Genomic DNA, 21621 nt, shown 5'->3' on the forward strand with positions numbered 1-21621 from the left:
ATTAACAAACAGATCTTAGACTAATGCAACTAAATAAACAATAATTAATGAAAAATGTGACAATTAGGTGGAATTAATAATAGAAAACACTTATATTAGACAAAATCTGGTTTAAATAGGAGAGAGAGAGAGAGAGAGAGAGAGAGAGAGAGAGAGAGAGAGAGAGAGAGAGAGAGAGAGAGAGAGAGAGAGAGTGATGGGGTATGTGAGTGAGGGAAGATAAGGAAACATGGAGGGAGAGAAAGAGAGAGAGGGAGAGGAGAAAGGTGTGAGAAGGAAAGAAGGAAAGAATTGAAGGAGGAAAGGAAGGAAGGAAATAAGAGGAAGAGAATGAAAATTAGAGCTAAAAATGAGATAATTGAAGAGAGAGAGAGAGAGAGAGAGAGAGAGAGAGGATTGACTAGTAAAAGGAAAGAGAGAGAGAGATGGGAGGTAGTAAATAGAAAGAGATAGAGAGAAAAATAGAGAAAGATAGAAAAGAAAGAGAAAGAGAGAATAAGAACGAGAGAAAGAGAAAGAGAGAACCAAAAAAGTACAAGAAAGAAAAAAAAAATACTAAAATGAAGTGAGATTAAGAGAGAGAGAGAGAGAGAGGTGAAAAATAAGTATGTCATTTTATCACTTGGAACTTTTAAAACAATATTGAAGTTATGAATCAAGTGACAATTTCCTTCAATCTGACTCACACTACAGTAATCGCAGGTATTACAGGTGATAGGCAATTAATTAACTCTAAAATCTCAAAGTACCAATTAATTAACTCTAAAATCTCAAAGTACCAGCCTTTATTAAACCTTCATAAACCTCCATTCAATCCAAACCATCACTAATCTCTATTTATTTATTTTCTTTATTTATTTCTCTAACATCACTTGCCGAGATGCTTTTGTGTGTATTATTTAACAGTTTGCCTCATTTTACTCACTGTGTTGGGAGATTAATAGTCTTATATTGGAGTTTTGCATTAATCTGTCTGTCTGTCTGTCTGTCTGTCAGTCTGTCTCTCATAATGTTTAAAAGGTTCTCATCTTCTGAAACTTGTATTTGTGATTAGTTCTCTTTGTCTATGAGTGTATGTTTGCTCTCTCTCTCTCTCTCTCTCTCTCTCTCTCTCTCTCTCTCTCTCTCTCTCTCTCTCTCTCTCTCTCTCTCTCTCTCTCTCTCTCTCTCTCTGGCGTACGTGTGAATGTGGGTACTTTTTAACCTGTGTGGTGGTGTGTGGTGGTGTGTGGGGGTGTTCCTGCTGCTGTGTTGGTGTGGGGGTGTGGGGGCTGTGCAGGGCTGGGAGGGGCAGTGTTGGGGCATTGGGCATGAAGTGACGAGAGGCATAAGGAGCATGAGATTGGAGCTCTCCCTACACTAACAATAACAAGGGAAGGTGCATGTGTGTGTGTGAGAGAGAGAGAGAGAGAGAGAGAGAGAGAGAGAGAGAGAGAGAGAGAGAGAGGTAAGTACAGTAAGAGAAAGAAGAGAGAAGCAAACAGTAATTAACCCCTTTAGTACTGGGACGCATTTTTACCTTGTCTTTTGGGTGTGTTTAGACCATTTTATTTACCTTAGGAATAGTCTTTGGAAGTTAAAAGATTAATGGCCACAGTCTTCACTATTTTAATCCCCCACATGAGTTACTGAAGCTGTATAAAGTCACCAAATAGTCACCAGAATGAATATGGAAACACATCCTGGCACTGAAGGGGTTAAAAGTCAGAAACTGGAGAGATGACACCAGGGTAAGCATTTAGAGAGAGAGAGAGAGAGAGAGAGAGAGAGAGAGAGAGAGAGAGAGAGAGAGAGAGAGAGATGACTTTACTCCCACACCAGACAGCTCAACACCAGAATAATGGAGTTGGAGAGTGAGGTGGAGGAGGCGCGGTCAACCTCCTTCACCGCCACCACCACCACACCACCCGCTGTCGCCCCGCCGCCGCCGCCACGCCAGGACCCGGCAGACACTCGGAAGCTGACTGACCTGGAACGCAAGCTGGCTGAGCAGAGTGAGTATACCAACACCCGTTTTCTGTGACACTTCCTGAGGTGTTGCTCTGTTTTGACGTACTATAGTGTTTTGTTATGACCTGATCTGACAACCTAACCTAACCTAACCTAACCTAACCTGAACAAATTTTAAATAAACAAACCTAACCTAACCTAACAAAACCTTTTCTTACCATAATATAACCTTATCTAGCCAAACTGAACTTTATATGTGACGTAACCTTACTAAATCTGACCTAATCTAACAATGACCTAACTTTACTAAACTTACTTTGAATCTCCTGACTTTGTATCTTGTTTGGGGACTGACACCACCAGGAGAGAAAGTGTCAAGGCTGGAGGAATCACTGACCAAGAAGGAGGGAGAGATGGAGGCGATGGAGGAGCGATACAAGAAATACCTGGGGAAGGCGAAGTCTGTGATCAAGACACTGGACCCCAAACACAACCCTGCCCTGGTGCCTGATGTCTCCCACCTACGCTCCGCCATCCAGGACAAGGAACGCATCATTGAGACCATGGAGGTGGGTGACGGAGGATTGGAAAGGGGTTAGGTTAGGTTAGGTTAGGGGTAGTGAGGAAAACATGGAGGGAAAGGAGACACAGATGTTAGTGAGAAATAAGTGAGAGGTGTTTTTGAAAGAGTGTAGGAAGAGAAATAATCAGATAAGATACTTTTTAAGGAATTTGTGCAGGAATATTACTAAGGAAACATTGAGAGAAAAGATATATTAGTAAAAAAAACATTAAGAGAAGGTGTTTTGAAGGAGTGTAGTAGAAATATTAGTGAGGGAACAATCAAAGAAGGTATTTTGAAGGAGTGTTGGCAGAGATGTTAGTAAGAAACAATTAGTTTGGTGCTTAGTTATAAGGGAACACATGAATGGTGAGGTGTGTGAGACTGTGTGTGTGTGTCTATGTTGCAGCGTGAGACGGAGAAGAGCAAGATGGTGAGGGACATGGAAGAGAAGCTCATCACCACTGCCTTCTATAACCTGGTGAGCTGGAGACACAGACACACAGACACAGAGAAAGAGACACACAAACACAGACTCATAGAAATAGAGACACAGACACACAGACACACACACACAGACACACACACAGACACACACAGAAGCGGTTCAAGAATAATAGCTCTAATCAAGTATATTATCTCAGTGCTTAACAATCTAATTATGACTTCACTAAGCTCTTTACATTTATTTTTCTCACACCTTTTAACCCCTTCAGTACCATGATGCATTTCCATACTCATTCTGTTGATTATTTGGTGATTTTATACAGCTTGAAAAACTCATGTGGGGAATTAGAATAGTGAAGACTGTGGCCATTAATCTTCTGACCTTCATACACCCTTTCTAATGTCAATAAAATGGTCTAATGGTACACCAATCTCAAAAATGTGCCCCAGTACTGAAGGGGTTGAAATAGTGAAGACTGCAGACATTAATCTTTTGACCTCTATAGACCCTTCCTAATGTCAATAAAATGGTCTAATGGTACACACATCTCACAAATGTGTCCTAGTACTGAAGGGGTTAAAATAGTTAAAACTGTGGCTATTAATATTCTGACCTTCATAGACCCTTCCTAATGTCAATAAAATGGTCTAATGGTACACAAATCTCAAGGTAAAATGTGTCCCAGTACTGAAGGAGTTAAAATAGTGAAGACTGTGGCCATTAATCTTCTGACCTCCATACACCCTTTGTAATGTCAATCAAAATGGTCTAATGGTACACAAATCTCAAGGTAAAAATGTGTCCCAGTACTGAAGACTGTGGCCATTAATCTTGTGACCTCCGTAGACCCTTCCTAATGTCAATAAAATGGTCTAATGGTACACAAATCTCAAAAATGTGTCCCAGTACTGAAGGGGTTAAGAATCTAATCATACCTTCACTGAGCTCTGTACTATTTAATGATACCTTTTAAGAACGTGATTGTGTCTTATGTGATGCTTTTGTTATATCTTAGTGAATATTTTGTAGTTTTCATTCATAAATACTTTCTCAGCTATTGGTTATCTTGTTCTTCTTGTTGTTCTTGTTCTTGTTCTTCTTGTTCTTGTTCTTCTTCTTCTTCTTCTTCTACTTCTACTTCTACTTCTACTTCTACTACTACTACTACTACTACTACTACTACTACTACTACTACTTTACCACCACCACCCACCACCACCACCATCTCTTCACCCGCAGGGAATGCAGATGCACCGACAAATGATCAGCCAGCGCCTTTCAACAGTGGACCAGGGACACTCTTTCATGACCAGACAGCGGCAGGCATCTACGCGGCGCTCCCAGATGGGCAGCAATGTCGGAAACAGGTCAGTGTGTGTGTGTGTGTGTGTGTGTGTGTGTGTGTGTGTGTGTGTGTGTGTGTGTGTGTGTGTGTGAGGTTAAAAGAAAGATAATATTTTTTTCTCTTTTTATGTATATTATTTGCAGTCTTTGTGTATCTTTGTAATTGTAGTAGTAGTAATAGTAGTAGAAGTAGTAGTAGTAGCAGTAGTAGTAGTAGTAGTAGCAGTAGTAGTATTATATATCCCTTTGTTCAGAATCTTCATGTTAGCTTGGTAAAGTAGAGACTGTTGACAATTAAGACATTCCATTGCTGCTGTGTACAATTACTGTTAAGATACCGTGCTATACAGATTCATGCCCTTCAGCGAGTTAGGTTAGGTTTATGGTAGGTTAGGTTAGGTTAAGTTAGGTTAGGTTTTTTTGGGGTAAGTTAGGTTAGGTTAGGTTTTTTTGGTAAGTTAAGTTAGGTTAGGTTAGGTTAGGTTAGGTTTATGGTAAGTTAGCATGTAAATTGTGCTGCTGCTGATGATGATGACAGTGACAAAACTAACACATTATTTTAACATATATATATCTTTTGTTCGGTTAGGTTAAGTTTATAGCAAGTTAGCATGAAGTGATGAATGATAATGATGATGATGATGATGATGATAAGACTAATGCAATATTTTAACTTGTATATCTTGTGTTAGGTTAGGTTAGATTAAGTTTACAATAAGTTAGCATGATTATTAATGGACTGATGAATGCTAATGATGATGATGATGATGATGGCCAAACTGATGCATTATCTTAACATATATATAGCTTTTGTTAGGTTAGGTTAGGTTAGGTTAGATTAAGTTTACAATAAGTTAGCATGATTATTAATGGACTGATGAATGATAATGATGATGATGATGATGACAAGAGTAACGCATTCTTTTAACATGTATATCTTGTGTTTGTACACATTCAAGACCCTTGCTTTAATCCTGCCTGACCTGCTCTCTCTCTCTCTCTCTCTCTCTCTCTCTCTCTCTCTCTCTCTCTCTCTCTCTCTCTCTCTCTCTCTCTCTCTCTCTCTCTCTCTCTCTCTCTCTCTCTCTCACAACACCCTAAAACAAGGAATCACATTACCATTCTCTCTTACCGTTTCCTGTGTCAATTTCAGCGAGTTTTATGATTACTAGCAGCTGCCGTGCCTGCCATCCTGCATGGTTAGTACCCCCGGCCTGCCCCCGGCCTGCCCCTGACCTGCCTCTCACCTGCCTTGCCCTGATCTACTGTTGCCTGCCCTGCGAAACTGGCTGTCTTGTTCGCTAGCATGCTTGTGTGTGTGTGTGTGTGTGTGTGTGTTTGTGTGTGTGTGAGTGATGTGTGGGAGTAATGAAAACTATATTAATTCTCTGATATATAAAGTTTTTCCTCCCAATGTTTAATGAAGTTTTTTTATATTTATTTATTTATTTATTATTATTATTATTATTATTATTATTATTTTTGTTAATCGCATAGCACCAATGTAAAGAAATTTTCTCTCTCTCTCTCTCTCTCTCTCTCTCTCTCTCTCTCTCTCTCTCTCTCTCTCTCTCTCTCTCTCTCTCTCTCCAGGCAAGCTCCGTCCAGCGGCCACTATGATGACATGCGGATCAGCTGACTCGAGGTGGCGCCAGCACTGTTGTTATTATTGTTCTTGTTGCGTGGTGGGTTTGTATGTAGGGGACAGCTGTTTGTATGTAGGGTTAAGGCACGTGTATGTATGTATGTATGAACAAATAATGGTACGTGTGTCTGTATGTGTGTGTGTGGCAAGATTTCTAGTGGTGGTGGCCCAGTGCTTTTAGTTCAGTTTTGTATCTAAGGGTTTGAGTTTAAGCCATTAATGAGGTTTGCTAACACCAGGGAAGGTTCACCAGTACAGGAAGCCAACACACATGGTAGCCTGTGTAGTTGTGTCTGAGTTTTCTGCGGTTTGTCTTGATGTATCTGGGGTGTAGTGCGCTGGAGTGGACTTAGAAGAAAATCAATAACAAAGGTTTTATAAATGAGTGTTCTTGTTGGTAAAGTGTACTGAAGGAGTTAATGTGTGAATAGAAGGTAGATGAGAAGGAAGAGTTTTTAAGAAGTATTGGTGAAGTTTGTGTGAATTAGTTATGATTAGAAGATATAGAGAACAAAGAGATTTTTTTTATTGAATATTGGTGAAGTATGTATGAATCAGTTTGAATTGAGAAAAGCAAGAAATAGGTATGTTTTTAAAGTCAGTGTCTGAGGATAATCTGTACAGGAATTGATTTGAGTTTAATTGTGAAGAGAAGTTAGAAAAGATAGAAAGAGGTTTTTAATGATGTTGATTAAAGTTTGTGAAATGTGATGTAAAAATAACTGTGAATGAGAAAGTGTTTTTAAATTAATGTTTGTGTGGGTAACATAAATTAGTTAGTGTTTAAACATGAAAAGAAGTAATAAGTGAAATATGAGCATTGAAAGATGAAGAGAGGCACAAACATGACAACAAACATGGAAGTGCAATAAGCCAATAACCAACATTAATTCAATCTCAACTAGAATTATGAATCGTATTTTAACTCGAGACAGAACTACTTAACAGATAGAAGAGTGAGAGTTAACCCTTCAGTACTGTGACGCTTTTTACCATGAGTTCTGGGTACAATTAGACAATTTTATTTACATTAGAAAGTGTCTATGGAGATTAGAAGATTGATAGCAGGAGTCTTCACTATTTTAATCCCGACATAAGTTTTTGAAGCTGTTTAAAATCACCAATTAGTAAAGGGGAATAGATTATGGAAACACATCATAGTACTGAAGGGGTTAAACAGGAATGTGTCATGCTGTGTCTAAATGTTCTGTGTTGTGTCTGGAGTGAGAGAAGAGGAAAAGTCAAGTTTCAATTATCTTCTGCAACATGAGGGGTTTCAATTCAGCAGTTTTGAAATTTAGTAATGAAATGTACATAGAAAATAGGAAAAGGAAGACCAATGCTGTGCTAGCTAGAGGAATAAAGTAACTTAGTAATTCAGAAAAAAGGAGAAGAAAGGAATAAAGTAACAGTAATAATGTAATGTGATGCTGGTTTTGTTTTAGAAGTTTATTAATGACAGTATATGGAAGGAAAAGAGACAGTGCAATAATGATAGAAGAAAGATCATATTTTTTTGTGAATGTTATCAGAGAATATAAATGTCATAATAATTCATTCTCTTTTATTTGAGAGAGTAATGGAAGGAAAAGAAAGTGCAATAATGATAGAAGAAAGTAAGACCATAAGTTTTTTGCAAATGTTATCAGGGAATATAGATGTCATAATAATTCTTTGCAAGTTAATGATAGTGGTGGTGGTGGTGGTGGTGGTTGTAGTAGCAGCACCAGAACACGTCGCACAAACAATAAGAAAATACTTAAAAGAATAAAAAAAAAAAAGTATCTTATTTTTATAGCATCAGACACTTCAAGGAGTCTGAATGGAGCACAAATAATTAAATGGATAAGCTGATGAAATGCATATCTTAAGAGTTGAAAGTTTGCCTCCATTTAATTAAAGATAAAAATAATACGTATGAATAAGTAAGAGATTTAACCCACAACATAAGAAAAAGCCTTTAGTTTTAGTAATACATTGACTTTCGCTTGTTTAACGAAGGAAATCTTATATGCATTGATTTTTCATTGCTCTAGGGAAATTTTTATAACAGATTTGAGAATACTAGCATTTCCAATCATGTTAAATAAAAAAAAGTGAAGTATGGAGCTGTTTCTTTGATTTTTGTGTCTTTCTACTCATATTCTTCACTTTTTTTTCGTGATTAAGTAAGAAAACCACCAGCTTTTCGAGGGGCCTTATCAAGCAGTGTATAAAACAGTGAGCTAGTTGTCATTACTGGGTTTTATTACAATGGCTTCTGTTATAGGCTAGTGTTTGCATTATTTTTAGGGTTTGGTTAGGTTTAGCTTCAGCAGGTGTTAGCTCTTATTAATTAAAGTTTGTATTAGTTTGTTATGATGATTTTAAAGGTGTGTTTCTCTTTGTAAGGTAAATTATGGTACTGGAGCAACAGAAAAATATCGTCTTTTTTTTTTTTTTCAGAAGCTTCATGCACCGAATTAAAATCAATAAAATAAAAATAAATATTCTCTTTCACAGCAGCATTTGAATTATTAAGCTTTCAAGGAACCAAGACAGCCTTATTAAGGCCGGTTCACACTTGCCAAGAGGAAAATATCGTCTTTTGTTTTCCATAAGCCTCATGCACCGAAATAAAATGAATAAAATAACAATAAATATTCCCTTTCACTGTGCTTCATTTGAATTATTAAGCATTCAAGGATCCAAGACAGCCATTAGGGAAACATTGCAAAGTCCTGTCTTACTTAACCCGCCACTATTACAGACGCTTTAGCAAAATCTCGTGTCTTGAATTTTTCCGATTTTCTGAGCAGTTATGATGTATGAGTAGCCAGGGATTCTAACATTTATTATATTATTCTTGCATAACATGTGCTTTTTATATTTAAGCTGTTTAATAGGTTTTAATGATATTGCCAGAGAGAGAGAGAGAGAGAGAGAGAGAGAGATGACGTTTTATAATGTCTATCTGAGATAAAAGATAAATCACTGATGTCACTTTCATTCCGTCCTGTTTATTATTATTATTATTATTATTAGTAGTAGTAGTAGTAGTAGTAGTAGTATCACCTAGGTACTACTACTACTACTACTATTATTATTATTATTATTATTATTACAATTATTATTATTATTATTATTATTATTATTATTATTATTATTACTACTACTACTACTACTACTATTTTATCATTATTATTATTATTTTCAATTTTATTACAAGCATTATTATGGTTATTAATTACTGTTTAATTTTTTAATAATATTTAGTTATTTATATACACTTTTCTGTATAATCATATAGTATAATACTTGCACCACGTTGTGTCTTGGCGGAGGACTCCCGGACATGGTGGGTGCACGCCCGCCCGCCCGCCATAATATCCCACCCTAACGCCTACGCGGTGCCGCACACACCCCCTCATTGTCCCCAACGCCTCACTGGTGCAGGGGGAGAGTGAACACCAAGTATGATTGAGCTGTGTGCGTCATTTGAACTTGTAACAGCTCAAACAGAGAAAATGCCCCGCCATGATGACTCGTCTGGTTGGTGGCGACATACTACTCGGAGGTAGGTATGTGATTTATTTATTTTTTTTTTTTTTTTTATGCAAGAGGGGAAGCTGGCCAAGAAAAAAAAAAAAAAAAAAAGAAAAAGCCCAGTTTATTCGTAGTTTCCTTAACCTTTTCAGTACTGAGACACATTTTTACCAGGAGTTATTTTAGATATGACTAGACCAGTGATTGGGCAAACTTGTCACCGCTAAGACCACAGTAAAACAAATCACAATCTTATAGGGCCGCATACTATATTAACCAAAAATCATTAATATTTAAGATACAAAAAGGAAATGAAATGCTCACAATACTGTTTGGCGTTAACTTGCTCTTTCAAATTTACTAACGTTTGTCGGGCCGCAGTTTGCCCACACCTGGATTAGATTATTTTATTTGCATTAGGAAAGGTCTACGGAGGTCGGAAGATTAATATAATGGCCAGCCTTCGTTATTTTAATCCCCACGTGAGTTTCTGAAGCTGTAGAAAATCACCAAATAGTTACCAAGATGAAAATGCGTCATGGCACTGAAGGGGTTAAGGATTAAGTTAGCCAGTCACAATGTCTCGTATGCCTGCGTGTGTATGGCTGGTAAGGGGAGAACCTCAGCCAGTTCTTCCGAGGACGTGCCATCTATTTAAGGCTCCGAATATCATGCATTATATACCAACTTCCGAAAACGTTAAGGTGATAATGAAGGAAGGGTAAAATGGCGGTAAATGTTAGGAAGAGTCACGCTGCATCGCTGTTCTTGTCATGAGCTCCATTTTGATCTTCCCTGAGCTCGATCCTCGCTAAGCTAACCAGTAACCGCGGAAATCTGTATATACGCGGTGCTCCAAGTTTAGTTTTGTTCATTTATTTATTCACTTTATTAATTTATTTTTCGACGCTCCTAGTTTGATTTATTTTATTTATTAATTTATTTTACTCATTTATTTGTGTTTAGTTTAGTTCATATATTCATTTACTATTAATTTATTTTTCGATGCTTCTAGTTTATTTTATTTTATCTATTCATTTTACTGATTTATTTATGTCTCCAAAGGGAACAGTGACTGCAGTGGACAATATCGATGCCTGTAGTAATGAGAATAGAGAGCAGCGCACATTCCAAGCCGTTTTGACATTGGATATTCATTAGTAGTAGACTAGTAGTGTTCACGAAGGTTTGGTTTGCAAGGTGTGCATCCATTGTTCAGTGGATCGCTCAGCCTTGAAATCTGGCGCATTCGTCGGGAAAGTAACGTGAATGAAAAGTCAGCTTATCTCTGTGTCCCGCCCTGATAGAGACGGATGATGGCTGATGGCTGATACAATGCTGCTGTACTCAAGACTCAACATCATACTCGCCCACTTTTCGAGACGTCTGTTGTGATATTACATGGAAATAAGTTTATTATTATTATTATTATTATTATTATTATTATTATTATTATTATTATTACTATTATATATATTATTTTTCATTTATTTTATTTTATTTTTATTCTTATTTTCTTTTATTTATTTATATATTTATTTTTCATGTAATATCAGAACTTTTCTTAAGAAGCCGAAACAATACACCTATTTGGAAGAGGAAGGATTCACAATCACTTAGGACACAAGAAGGGGAGCTGTAAGTCAGCTTCAATCAGGTAAATATTATTATTAATTTTATTATTATTATTATTATTATTATTATTATTATTATTATTATTATTATTATTATTATTATTATTCTGATCATTATCATTGTTATTATTGTATTATTGAAATTAATATTGTAGTAGTGATTTTTTTTTTTTTTTTTTTTCTAAAATTTTCTATATACTCGAACTGATATTTATGAAGGCGCTTTGAGTAGTGTCATGGTAAGGGCAAATGGTTTTAGTTTTCACTGAACACTGTGAGAAGGACACCGTCGATGGTGCCAGATGACCGTATCTCAATCCCTGGGAGAAGTCATCGTACACATCATTCGTCTGAGTGACTCGCGAGCCCTGTAGTCAACATGTAAACACAGCAGCATGGTGGCAGAGTTTGGAGATTTATTCCTTGATGAGTATTATAGGCCACCAGTGCTTCATCATTTGTATATACCGAGGGCCGAGCAACCCATTACTCCTCAAGAACAGCGGGTCTTCAGGCCTTGGAAGATGTACAGTGGTTCAATTTGCGCGGGCTTGTTTTGAAGGTGTTCTATTGAAGATGTATGGCTGCGGGTTTCTGGCGCCCGTATAATTGAATTCTACCATCATTTATTACTCTATGATTTAAGAATTTGCAGCGGTTTTATTATTTTATTCACTTAATAATAGAAAATTAACTCCACTGTTGGATGGAAGTCACAACAAGAATGGAATCAGACAACATCCACAGCCAGGACGGATAGATGCGACATGTCACTAGCTACCATTAGTTTATTAGTTTATTTCACGCAGTATATCTGACTGGTTCTCTCTCCGGTATGCCACACATTATGTTAACTTAAATCTTTATCTGTGGTACCCACTTCTGTGGCCTAAAATATCTTATTATTCAGTTTTATTTGAAATGTAATTCCTTTGTGATCTCATTTCCTGGGATTGATGGAATTGCTGCATGCTGATTGCCTGAAAAGTGTTTGCCAAGCCGGGTCAAACGGGGGCTGGGTAGCTCCTTGGTGAAGGGGTTGGCTCGTGGCCGTAATGGCGCGAATTCAGTCCTGACCCACAGCAGTTACTTGGTGGGATTTCTCTTCAACCCCAGCTAAGGATTGACCACAAGCTGACAAGTCTGCCTTAATGACGCTTGTGCAATTGATAGGCATTAAGCTCAAGCCTTTTCTTGGGTCAAGTGAAAGCAAACGCTTTGGTGAGGTGTTTGGAAATGTCTGGAAACTTGCTCTCGTTTGACTGTTTGCCCCTAGCCTTGTCACTACTGAAAACGCCTTTACGCAGCCTGGGTGTAGTATGTGTACATAATAGCTACTTGTATATGCCATGTTTGTATAATGATGTCACTTTCATTACCATTATCCTTACTAGGGAGGCGGTGGCGTAGTGGATAGGGTGGTGAGCATGGGATCGGGCAGACATCCACGCGTAGGTACGAATCCTATCGCGTACCACTTTGAAACTATGCCATTTGCTGAGTAGTTTAAAGTTACCTACATGTCACCATGATACCCAGGTTCTAGGTGGTTACACCAAAGATACTCATGAGTGGTGATATGGGCCACTAATGGGAGGAAGCTGAACAGCGCTTCCCATACATGCTCTTCAAGTCCATTACATAAGGGGAAAAAAAAAATGAATGGCCTTACTGACAAGTCTTCTGACAGGCCCTCCTGGATATGAGGTTTATATGTGCTGCTGCTGCTGCTGCTGTTGCTTCGTTTTTAAAGTACAATATTCTCCACATAACATGATTGGTAGATAGCAATAATGTTCTTTACATTGTATCAGAAAACTGCCCAAGTAAACACAAGATAAAATAAAAATGTATGGAGAAAACTCAAACACAGAGAATTGTGATACCAGCTAACAAGAGTCATGCAACACTAAAAAATAAACTATGTATATACATCGTTATTTGTTTCCAATACGTGCTTCGAAGTTATATGGCCTACTCGTGTGTGTGTGTGTGTGTGTGTGTGTGTGTGTGTGATGCATTTTCAATTGTTCCTTTTATTCTTATGTCAATAGAATGATTTTTTTTTTTTAGCAAAGAAGGGTTTAGCCATAATAATAATAATCAAACAAGATCTTGCTATATATGTAGTGCATTTCAAACCACACAGTTACATAGAAGAATATAAAGCCAATTATTATTGTTATTGTTCTATCTTATATGTTCTTATCTTGTTAGTGATAGTTGATGTTCTGTACATGTCTGTCTTCACCACCTCAACCCAAATACAAATACACTGATGGCACACTGGTACTTATTTCACTGTCCGTACGTGTTGACGTCTTGGAAATATTTCATCAAGGTAATAAGGACATTTCTTATATCATAGCAAGCAATATGTCTTGAGTTTAATACAAAATTCCTCCAGATTAGAGCTCTTCTTAAATGCAGAGAGTAAAATGCAAATTTGGTCAATGAATCAGACATTTACCCAGTAACAAGGAAATACAGGAATACAAAGCAAGAACAAATAGTAACAGTCTTTTTCATCCCAATAGGCTCCTCAGACCACGCTAATGTGGGTATCTTGGAGCACATGTTGAGCCACACTTTGTGCTGGGGCTTAGGTCATAAGTTGACTGGAGGATATTGTTTTATGTGGAAAGTCCTGGTTTATGTTGTATAACATGCTATAAGACATGGTGAAAAATGGAGTCAGGGTTGTTACTCTTCCTGGAACTAGGCTAGTAGTCAGCCACGTCGATATGGTTGTGGACATGAACCGGGGTACTATTTGAGCACCAGGAACAAGAGTGGTTGTCAGCTGTGGTGTTAAAGTTGTTGTCAAACATGGAGTGTAGGTGGATGTTAAGCAAGAGTTCATTGATCTTAAAAGACCACTTCTTGCCCAACAGGAACTTAAAATGGTTGTCATACAACCTGTATAAGTCCATGTACTAGTAATAGTTATGGTATTGATGTCAACTTTGGTCCAAATTACACTTGTGGGGGTGTACGTGGAGATTGCTATGGTTGTTGTAGGAACAACGAGTGTGTATGAGGTGGACCATACTTGTGAAGTCTTGCTTGTGACTGTTTTGGTCCCACATGTGATACAAGGTGTATTGGTTTGAGTGTTGATTGTGCTCGTAATCTTGGTCACGGTATGAGTCACAGTGGTGGTAGGGTAAGTGACTGTTGTTGTAATTAGAGTAGTAGTATCCACTATTGGAGTTACAGTTAGCGAAATGCTAATAGTTTTAGTGTGTGTCACAGTACTACTAACCCATACACTTGTATTCAGTGTATTAGTAACAGTTTTAGTTTGCCATAGACTCTTTGTTGTAGTTTTCCAAACACTGGATGTTTTAGTCAGATATGTTACTGAAGTAGTGGTTTTCCATACGCTTGATGTTTGAGTTATATATTTACTGTTAGTTAAAGTACTGGTTGTAGTCAAGGTTACCCATATGTGGGAGGTGGTTGTTAAAGTGGCAGGCCATGTTGTGGCGGTTATTGTTTTAGTAACAGTTCTGGTTATCCATGCACCTGATGTAATGATTTTAGTCTCAGTTTTGGTTTTTGTGTGCCACAAGCTCAAGGTTGTGGTTAGCAGTTTACCATGAGTTATTGTCGTGAATATGGTGGAGACCTTGGTTATCCATAGATCAGATGTTCTGGTCATGATGGTTGTGCTAGGGGTAATAGTTGAGCCTGTCCATGTGGTATGGGTGGTTGTTCCTGTTACAAATGTGGTGGACCATGAGTATGTTGTGTATACATAAGTAACTGTTGTGGTCTTCATTTCACGTAAGGTGACGATTTGAGTGTTAGTTTTGGTTTGCCATATACTTGTAGTTCTGGTAAGCCAAACTGGTGAAAATGTTGTACTATATACCAGTGATGTCTTTTTTGCAGTATGGGTATTAATTGAAGTCACAGTTGTGCTTTTTGTTTTGGTGAGAGTCAACATACTGGTGTGCCATATTGTTGAAAGTTTCACAGAATATACATTTGAGGTTTTAGTATGTGTCACAGTTGCAGTCACCCATTTTCTTATGGTTTGAGTTTGATATTTGGTTTTTGTCAACATTGATGTTTTTGTTAAATATCTAGTCGTAGTTGTGCTCTGTGTCACAGTTGCAGTCACCCATCTAGTAGTGGTTGTAATTTGGGTCATAGTTTTGGTCTGATAAAGCATAGAGGTTCGAGTTCCATATGCGGTTTTGGTGTACCATTGAGATGATGTTATTACTGAATATATTTTGCTAGTTGTAGTCTGTACCACATTTGTAGTCACCAATTTAGTATTGGTTTTAGTTTGGGTTACTGTATTAGTCACAAAATTTGTTGATAAGTGAGTTAGGTAAGTGGTTCTGGTTTTCCATGAAGTTGAGACTATGGTCTTCCAAATTCTTGAATGTGTTGTCAGGTGCACAAAACTGGTTTGCCAAACACTTAAAGTTTTTATACCAGTCACAGTTTTAGTCCGCCATAGACTTATGGTTCTAGTATTGTATGCAGTTCTGGTTTGCCATTTAGTGGAAGTGTAAGTCTTGTATATTCTTGTGGTTGTGGTGACCCATTTGTTGGAAGTTATAGTTTGATGATTAGTTTTCGTCCCTGTTAAGGTTACAGTTTTCCAACTTTTGACAGATACAGTGTTCCAATCAGTGTGGGTCCGAGTTTTGGTGACAGATGTAGTCTTCCATATATGTATGGTTGTGGTGCAGATCTGAGTCATTGTGCTGCATGTTGGCTCGATAGGTTTTTGTTGTGGTGGCCTTGTATAAAGTATCCAGTGATGCACCACGTGATGTGAACCTGCAGCAGCAGGAATGAGAAACATGAATGATATGTAGCCTATATCATATTGTGTAGATTCAAGTGGTGATTTATGTCTGTGATCAAATAGCCCTTTCTTACTGATAAGACAGTAAAGTCTAGACAAAAGAAAACTTTTAAGCCTATCTCACACTTCTTATGTATAAAGCAAATGTCAAAAAATGTGGTAACTGATCAGACACAAAGTGAGTGAGTGAATGAGTGAGTCCTTCCTGTCACTGAGTGCTAATCTCACTGCACCTTTGCAAGTAATGAACTCTGCTCTAATGAACACCTCTTCCCTCCCAAAATGGCTTATCATATTGAGGATTTACTGTTTTTAAAATGATAAATAGAAAATTGGTGTAGGCATTATAAAGAGCTTGAGATAGTAAAATATGGTGCTTCTGATGTGTTAGGTAACAAGTAATAGTTATGTAACTTATGTGCTTACCCCATGGGATGTTCAGGTGCTTCTTGTACCATTCTCCGATTATGCAGCCACTGATATCGACTAGATCAATACCAGGTATCATAGAGACATACACACTTCCATACCCCAATTCATGTGTTTTGGTGCTCTGCAAGAGAGAGAGAGAGAGAGAGAGAGAGAGAGAGAGAGAGAGCACAGTAGATAGGAAAGGAAGAGTGCTATAATTATACATGGGATACTGATGAAAATTTATAAATGATGACAAAACCAGGTTACACACACACACACACACACACACACACACACACACACACACGGCCCGGTAGCTCAGTGGTTAGAGCGCTGGCTTCACAAGCCAGATGACCGGGGTTCGATTCCCCGGCCGGGTGGAGATATTTGGGTGTGTCTCCTTTCACGTGTAGCCCTTGTTCACCTAGCAGTGAGTAAGTACGGGATGTAAATCGAGGAGTTGTGACCTTGTTGTCCCGGTGTGTGGTGTGTGCCTGGTCTCAGGCCTATCCCAAGATCGGAAATAATGAGCTCTGAGCTCGTTCCGTAGGGTAACGTCTGGCTATCTCGTCAGAGACTGCAGCAGATCAAACAGTGAATTACACACACACATTGACTCGCACGCACGCACGCACGCTCACTCACTCACTCACTCACTCACTCACTGGCACACACACACACACACACACACACACACACACACACACACACACACACACACACACACACACACACACACACACAGATGTACATACCTTAGTTGTTTGAATTTCTGTTTTCTTGGATGAGGTAATACTTTTGGATGATCCTTTTATTGGGTATTTAGTGGTTTGAGTGATAGATGAGGTGGTATCGTATGTGAATGAGGTAATAATTTCGTATACGGTAGCCATGTTTGTAGTGGTAGTCAGGTAGGAGGTAACATAGGTGGAAAGTGAAGTATCGCCTGGGTATGAAGTGGTAACTGTCTTATACAGAGTTTCAGTAACTGTGATGGAGAGGATACTAGTACTTATTGGAACAACATTTGAACATGACATGCTGTTAGTCTTATACAAGGTGGTAGTTCTCGTGTTTGATAAAGATGTCTTTGAGTTGGCACTGGTTAGACATGTGGTATATGCAGTGTATGAAGTAGTAAAAGTTGTGTATATGGCGACAGTTTTCATGTATGTAGTTGTATGAGTCTGGTATGAGGTGATGACAGCGGGATATGTTGTGGTAATAGTTGTATATTTGGTTTTAACACTTGGACGTGATTTAACAAACTGCTTTGTGGTGTACGTTGTATATGTGGTGCTATAGGATGATGTAACAAAAGTGTGTAATGAGGAAGTACTATAAGAATGTAATGAAGTGGTATACTTCATGTATGATGTAGTAATAGTTGTGTATGAAGAAGTGTAAGTCGAGTATGACATAATAGTTGTGTGTAAGGAAGTAGTGGTGGTAACAGTCGGGTATGAAATTGTAATGACTTGGTATGTGGTTATATCAGTCATGTATGAGATTGTATCAGTTTTGTATGTGGTCAAATCAGTTGAGTATGTGGAGGTGAATGAGTATGTTATTGAGTAGGAGGTGTCAAATCTTCTCGAAGTGGTAACGCTCCAAGATGGGATGGCAGTCTTGTAGGAGTTTGTATTAGTTTGTTGTGAAAGGTCTCGTTTTAAGATACTCATATCATTGAACTGGTTTGGGATGATGCTAGACCGGTGTAAAGCGGTATCAAGGTCTTCGGCAGATACTGTCCATATCACTGTGAACAGCACAGCATGAAGGAGAATGTTGGGTGGTCGCCCCATGCTGACACGTTTTGGATGCTTGGACTGTCGCCGGTTGGGTGCTGTCGAGACACTGTCTTGCCTTCACACACTTCACCTGGTGTTGTAAATCTGTGACAAGTGCATCACGTATGCCAGATAACACCAATTGATTTCTGCTTCTTCACGCTGGATGTACGATAATTTAAATCTCTCTCTCTCTCTCTCTCTCTCTCTCTCTCTCTCTCTCTCTCTCTCTCTCTCTCTCTCTCTCTCTCTCTCTCTCTCTCTTAGTTGGAGAGCTAGCTGACTTTTATTCATAGTATTGAGTGCAAAAGGTTTGAGGGTGTAATTCTATTGTACTTTGCATCTGGATGAAGGGATGGGACATCTTAAGTTGCACAATCCTGGGGTTTGGCCCCTGAGGGTCCCCAAAATGTGACCCCCAAACCCATGTAATCATAATTTTGAGTGCAACATCCATTTCAAGTTTGTTGCATTCAGAATACCCCAAAAAAGAAAGTGGCACAACTTAAGACGTGAAAATGCCTGGGGTTATTAATTAAGACACGCACTAATTAATGACTAATTAACGATTTATTTAAACTTTTGAGTGCAACAAAAATTCTTTTTTCAAAACATCACTTAATGACACCAGACACTATAATCACAACTTAAGACGCGATGTTTCCTGGGGTTTGTAGATAAGATGGGTGTTTTGACCCCTGAGGGTCATGGGAACCCCCAATTATGGAGTTCTACCCAAGAGGTAGTGCAACAATTTTATACCTGTTATGGATGACACAGTGTCTCAAATGGACAAAATGTAATTTAAGACATAAAAATGTCTGGGGTTACTAATTAAGACGCCTTCTAATTAATGACTAATTAACGATTTAATTAAACTTTTGAGTGCAACAAAAATTCTTTTTTCAAAACGTCACTTAATGACCCAAGACACTATAACCACAACTTAAGACCCAATTTGCCCTGGGGTTTGTAGATAAGATGGGGTGTTTTGATCCCTGAGGGTCATGGGAACCCCAATTATGGATTTCTACCAAGGAGGTGTGCAACACTTATACCTGTTATTTATGAAACAGGGTCTCAAACGGACAAAATGCCAATCCCTGCAACAGGGACAAGTGCATGCTGCATACACTTTTCCTTTCTTAAATAATTCAATTTTCCATGATTTCGTTTAGTTGTTGGCATAATCATTGACCACATTGCATATTCGTGAAATTGGAGGCTCACATCAATGATAAGGTACAGTACAATTTAGTTTAATGGGAGAAAGTGTACAAACAATACAGATGTAACATCAATAGGGCTACGGCATGCATTAGCCCTCTTCAGTACAGTGGATACAGAGAACATGGCATGCCGCATGGTTTACATTGAAACTGACTACTGCCTATATATGCCTTTGTGTGATGAATCTACATGAATCTCATCCCGGTCTCCGGCAGATTCTCGAGGATGGCGGCTTCTCAGTCAGGAGATCAGACAATGACTTTGCACGGATTCCAGTCGATCTGACCCTGGAGCAAACGGTCAATGCTGATGCGGCCTCCAGGATGACAGGATACACCTCATCCACGAACAACTACAGTTCAAGAGTACGGTGGAGTGTTACAAGAGCAGCGCGCAGCACTTATCAATGAAGCTCTTGCTGCAGTCGGAATGGGCAATACAAGATGCAGTCAAACTGACCTCAGTCCCGCCAGAATCAGGAAAGACAATGAAGACCTCCAAAAGATCATCAATCAGATTGAGTCTTGTGCCAATCCATTTTCACTCGACACAAGCTTGCCTCTGATCAACATTAGCACTGGGAAGAGTCTGTCCGATGCCGCAAGTGCATCGCTGTTGAAGATTCCAGAAGACGGCAAGGATAGGCATGAAACCTTTGTCAAAGAATGTCTTGAAAGTGCGGAACGTTTTGAAAAACCAATTCGCAAACATCATCTCCGCACATTTGCAACTGAATGTGTGGCAAATCGAAAAGCAGGCAAGAACACGAAAGAGGCACAACTCAAATGCAACAGTGCACTTCTTGGCCGCATTGCCTTCACTGCAGCAACAAGTAACACTGACCTAGAGCATGTCTTCTCATTCCCATTGACACCTGTGCCACTCTCAATGTGTCATAGTGATGGGACGATGGTTCATACAGACAAAAGCAAGTTGTTCAAACTTCTTGAAGGTACTGTTAGTGACCACGGTAGCCCAACATTTATTGGAACTCACATCATCGACGGCAATTTTCAGTTTCACAGCATGTCACCAGATCAGCCAGAAACATATGGGGAGCTCTCACGGAACATCCTGCTGACTAGTTTGGCGTACAAGTCCCGGAGGATCGACATCATTTTCGATACTTACGAAAGACCATCAATTAAGGACTGTGAGCGAGAACGCAGAGAAGCTGTAGTTGGAGGAAAGTTGGTTATTGAAGGACCTCAACAGAAGAGAGACTCAAACTTCAGGAAACAACTTGAGAGGAGTCATTCAAACGAGAGTTGCCTGTCTTTCTAACGAAGGATTGGTCAAACAGCAACTACCTGCCCCTTCTAGATGGAAGACAGGTGTTCTTGGGAGTGATGGGAGAGTGCACGCGTTATTTCGTGGATGATGGCGAAGTGAAGTCAGAAGCAGTTCCGTCTTTAAACTGCAACCACCCTGAAGCTGACACCAGAGTCATCCTTCACATGATTGAAGCGGACAAGAATACCCCTGGTGACATTGTTGTTCGAGCTTCTGACACGGATATTCTGGTGTTGCTACTCCATCACATCCATAGAATCACAGTCACAGTCTGGATGGAAGTTGGTACTAAAGGACAAGGTAACCTGCGTTATGTAAACGTTACGAAGATTGCTGCCGCGATTGGCAAATCTATGTGTGCTGCACTCCCGGCCTACACGCCTTCACTGGATGCGATTACACCTCTGCTTTTTCGCGAAAAGGCAAGAACCGGCCTTATTCAGTTGTCAGCAAAAGCGACAAGTTCCAGAGGGCATTTGAATCATTGAGCAAAACTGTCCTAACAGAGGAAGTCATCGCGACCTTGAAGGAATTTGTCTGTGTACTGTACGGAGCGCGTAAACCTGTTCCATTAAACAAGCACCGGTTCAATGTGGTCGAAAAAACCTACAAGAGAAAGGCAACAGCAAAACATCCGTTTGACAAACTTAAAAGCATTGAGGGCAGCAGCATTCCACCCTGTGAATCTGAACTTGCACCACACATTGATAGATGTGCATTTGTTGCCAGACTTTGGGGCAGTGCGCATCAGAATGACCTGCAGAAAACACCCGCATGTGGTTGGGAAATCATTGACGGTGAATTTCGCATCATTTGGTTCAATGGTGAACAGATGCCCCCCTGCCCTCATTCCAGAGATACCGTCCGAAGGTGGGACATGAAGATGGAATAGATGATGATGCCGACGAAGATCATGATCCTCTGCTTGGGGATATGGAGTCATCGGATGACGAAA

At 39.1% G+C, this 21621-nt stretch overlaps 2 protein-coding genes across 3 annotated transcripts in view; one reads left to right on the plus strand and one right to left on the minus strand.

Annotated features, from left to right (window-relative positions):
• LOC123510229 (protein Hook homolog 3-like) overlaps window positions 1-8924 on the plus strand; it is a 55681-nt gene extending 46757 nt beyond the window's left edge. Inside the window, exons 12-17 of one of the 2 annotated variants that reach the window (XM_045265294.1) lie at window positions 1822-1994; window positions 2314-2519; window positions 2922-2993; window positions 4200-4327; window positions 5458-5503; window positions 5898-8924. In XM_045265294.1, the coding sequence (XP_045121229.1) occupies window positions 1822-1994; window positions 2314-2519; window positions 2922-2993; window positions 4200-4327; window positions 5458-5476 (598 nt within the window). In that variant the 3' untranslated portion in view covers window positions 5477-5503; window positions 5898-8924. The remainder of the gene's footprint in view (window positions 1-1821; window positions 1995-2313; window positions 2520-2921; window positions 2994-4199; window positions 4328-5457; window positions 5504-5897) is intronic. The other variant, XM_045265222.1, reaches the window with a different exon arrangement.
• A 4299-nt stretch (window positions 8925-13223) lies between these two features.
• On the minus strand, window positions 13224-18238 carry LOC123510327 (mucin-3A-like). The gene is made up of 3 exons (XM_045265418.1): window positions 17109-18238; window positions 16366-16492; window positions 13224-15911 (listed from the first exon to the last, which is right to left on the minus strand). The coding sequence occupies exons 1-3, from the start codon at window positions 18156-18158 to the stop codon at window positions 13711-13713; spliced, it is 3378 nt and encodes a 1125-aa protein (XP_045121353.1). The 5' UTR covers window positions 18159-18238; the 3' UTR covers window positions 13224-13710.
• Between the last annotated feature and the right edge of the window lie 3383 nt (window positions 18239-21621).

This window comes from Portunus trituberculatus, chromosome 1 (assembly GCF_017591435.1).
Source record: "Portunus trituberculatus isolate SZX2019 chromosome 1, ASM1759143v1, whole genome shotgun sequence".
In the NCBI taxonomy this organism is placed as follows: domain Eukaryota; kingdom Metazoa; phylum Arthropoda; class Malacostraca; order Decapoda; family Portunidae; genus Portunus; species Portunus trituberculatus.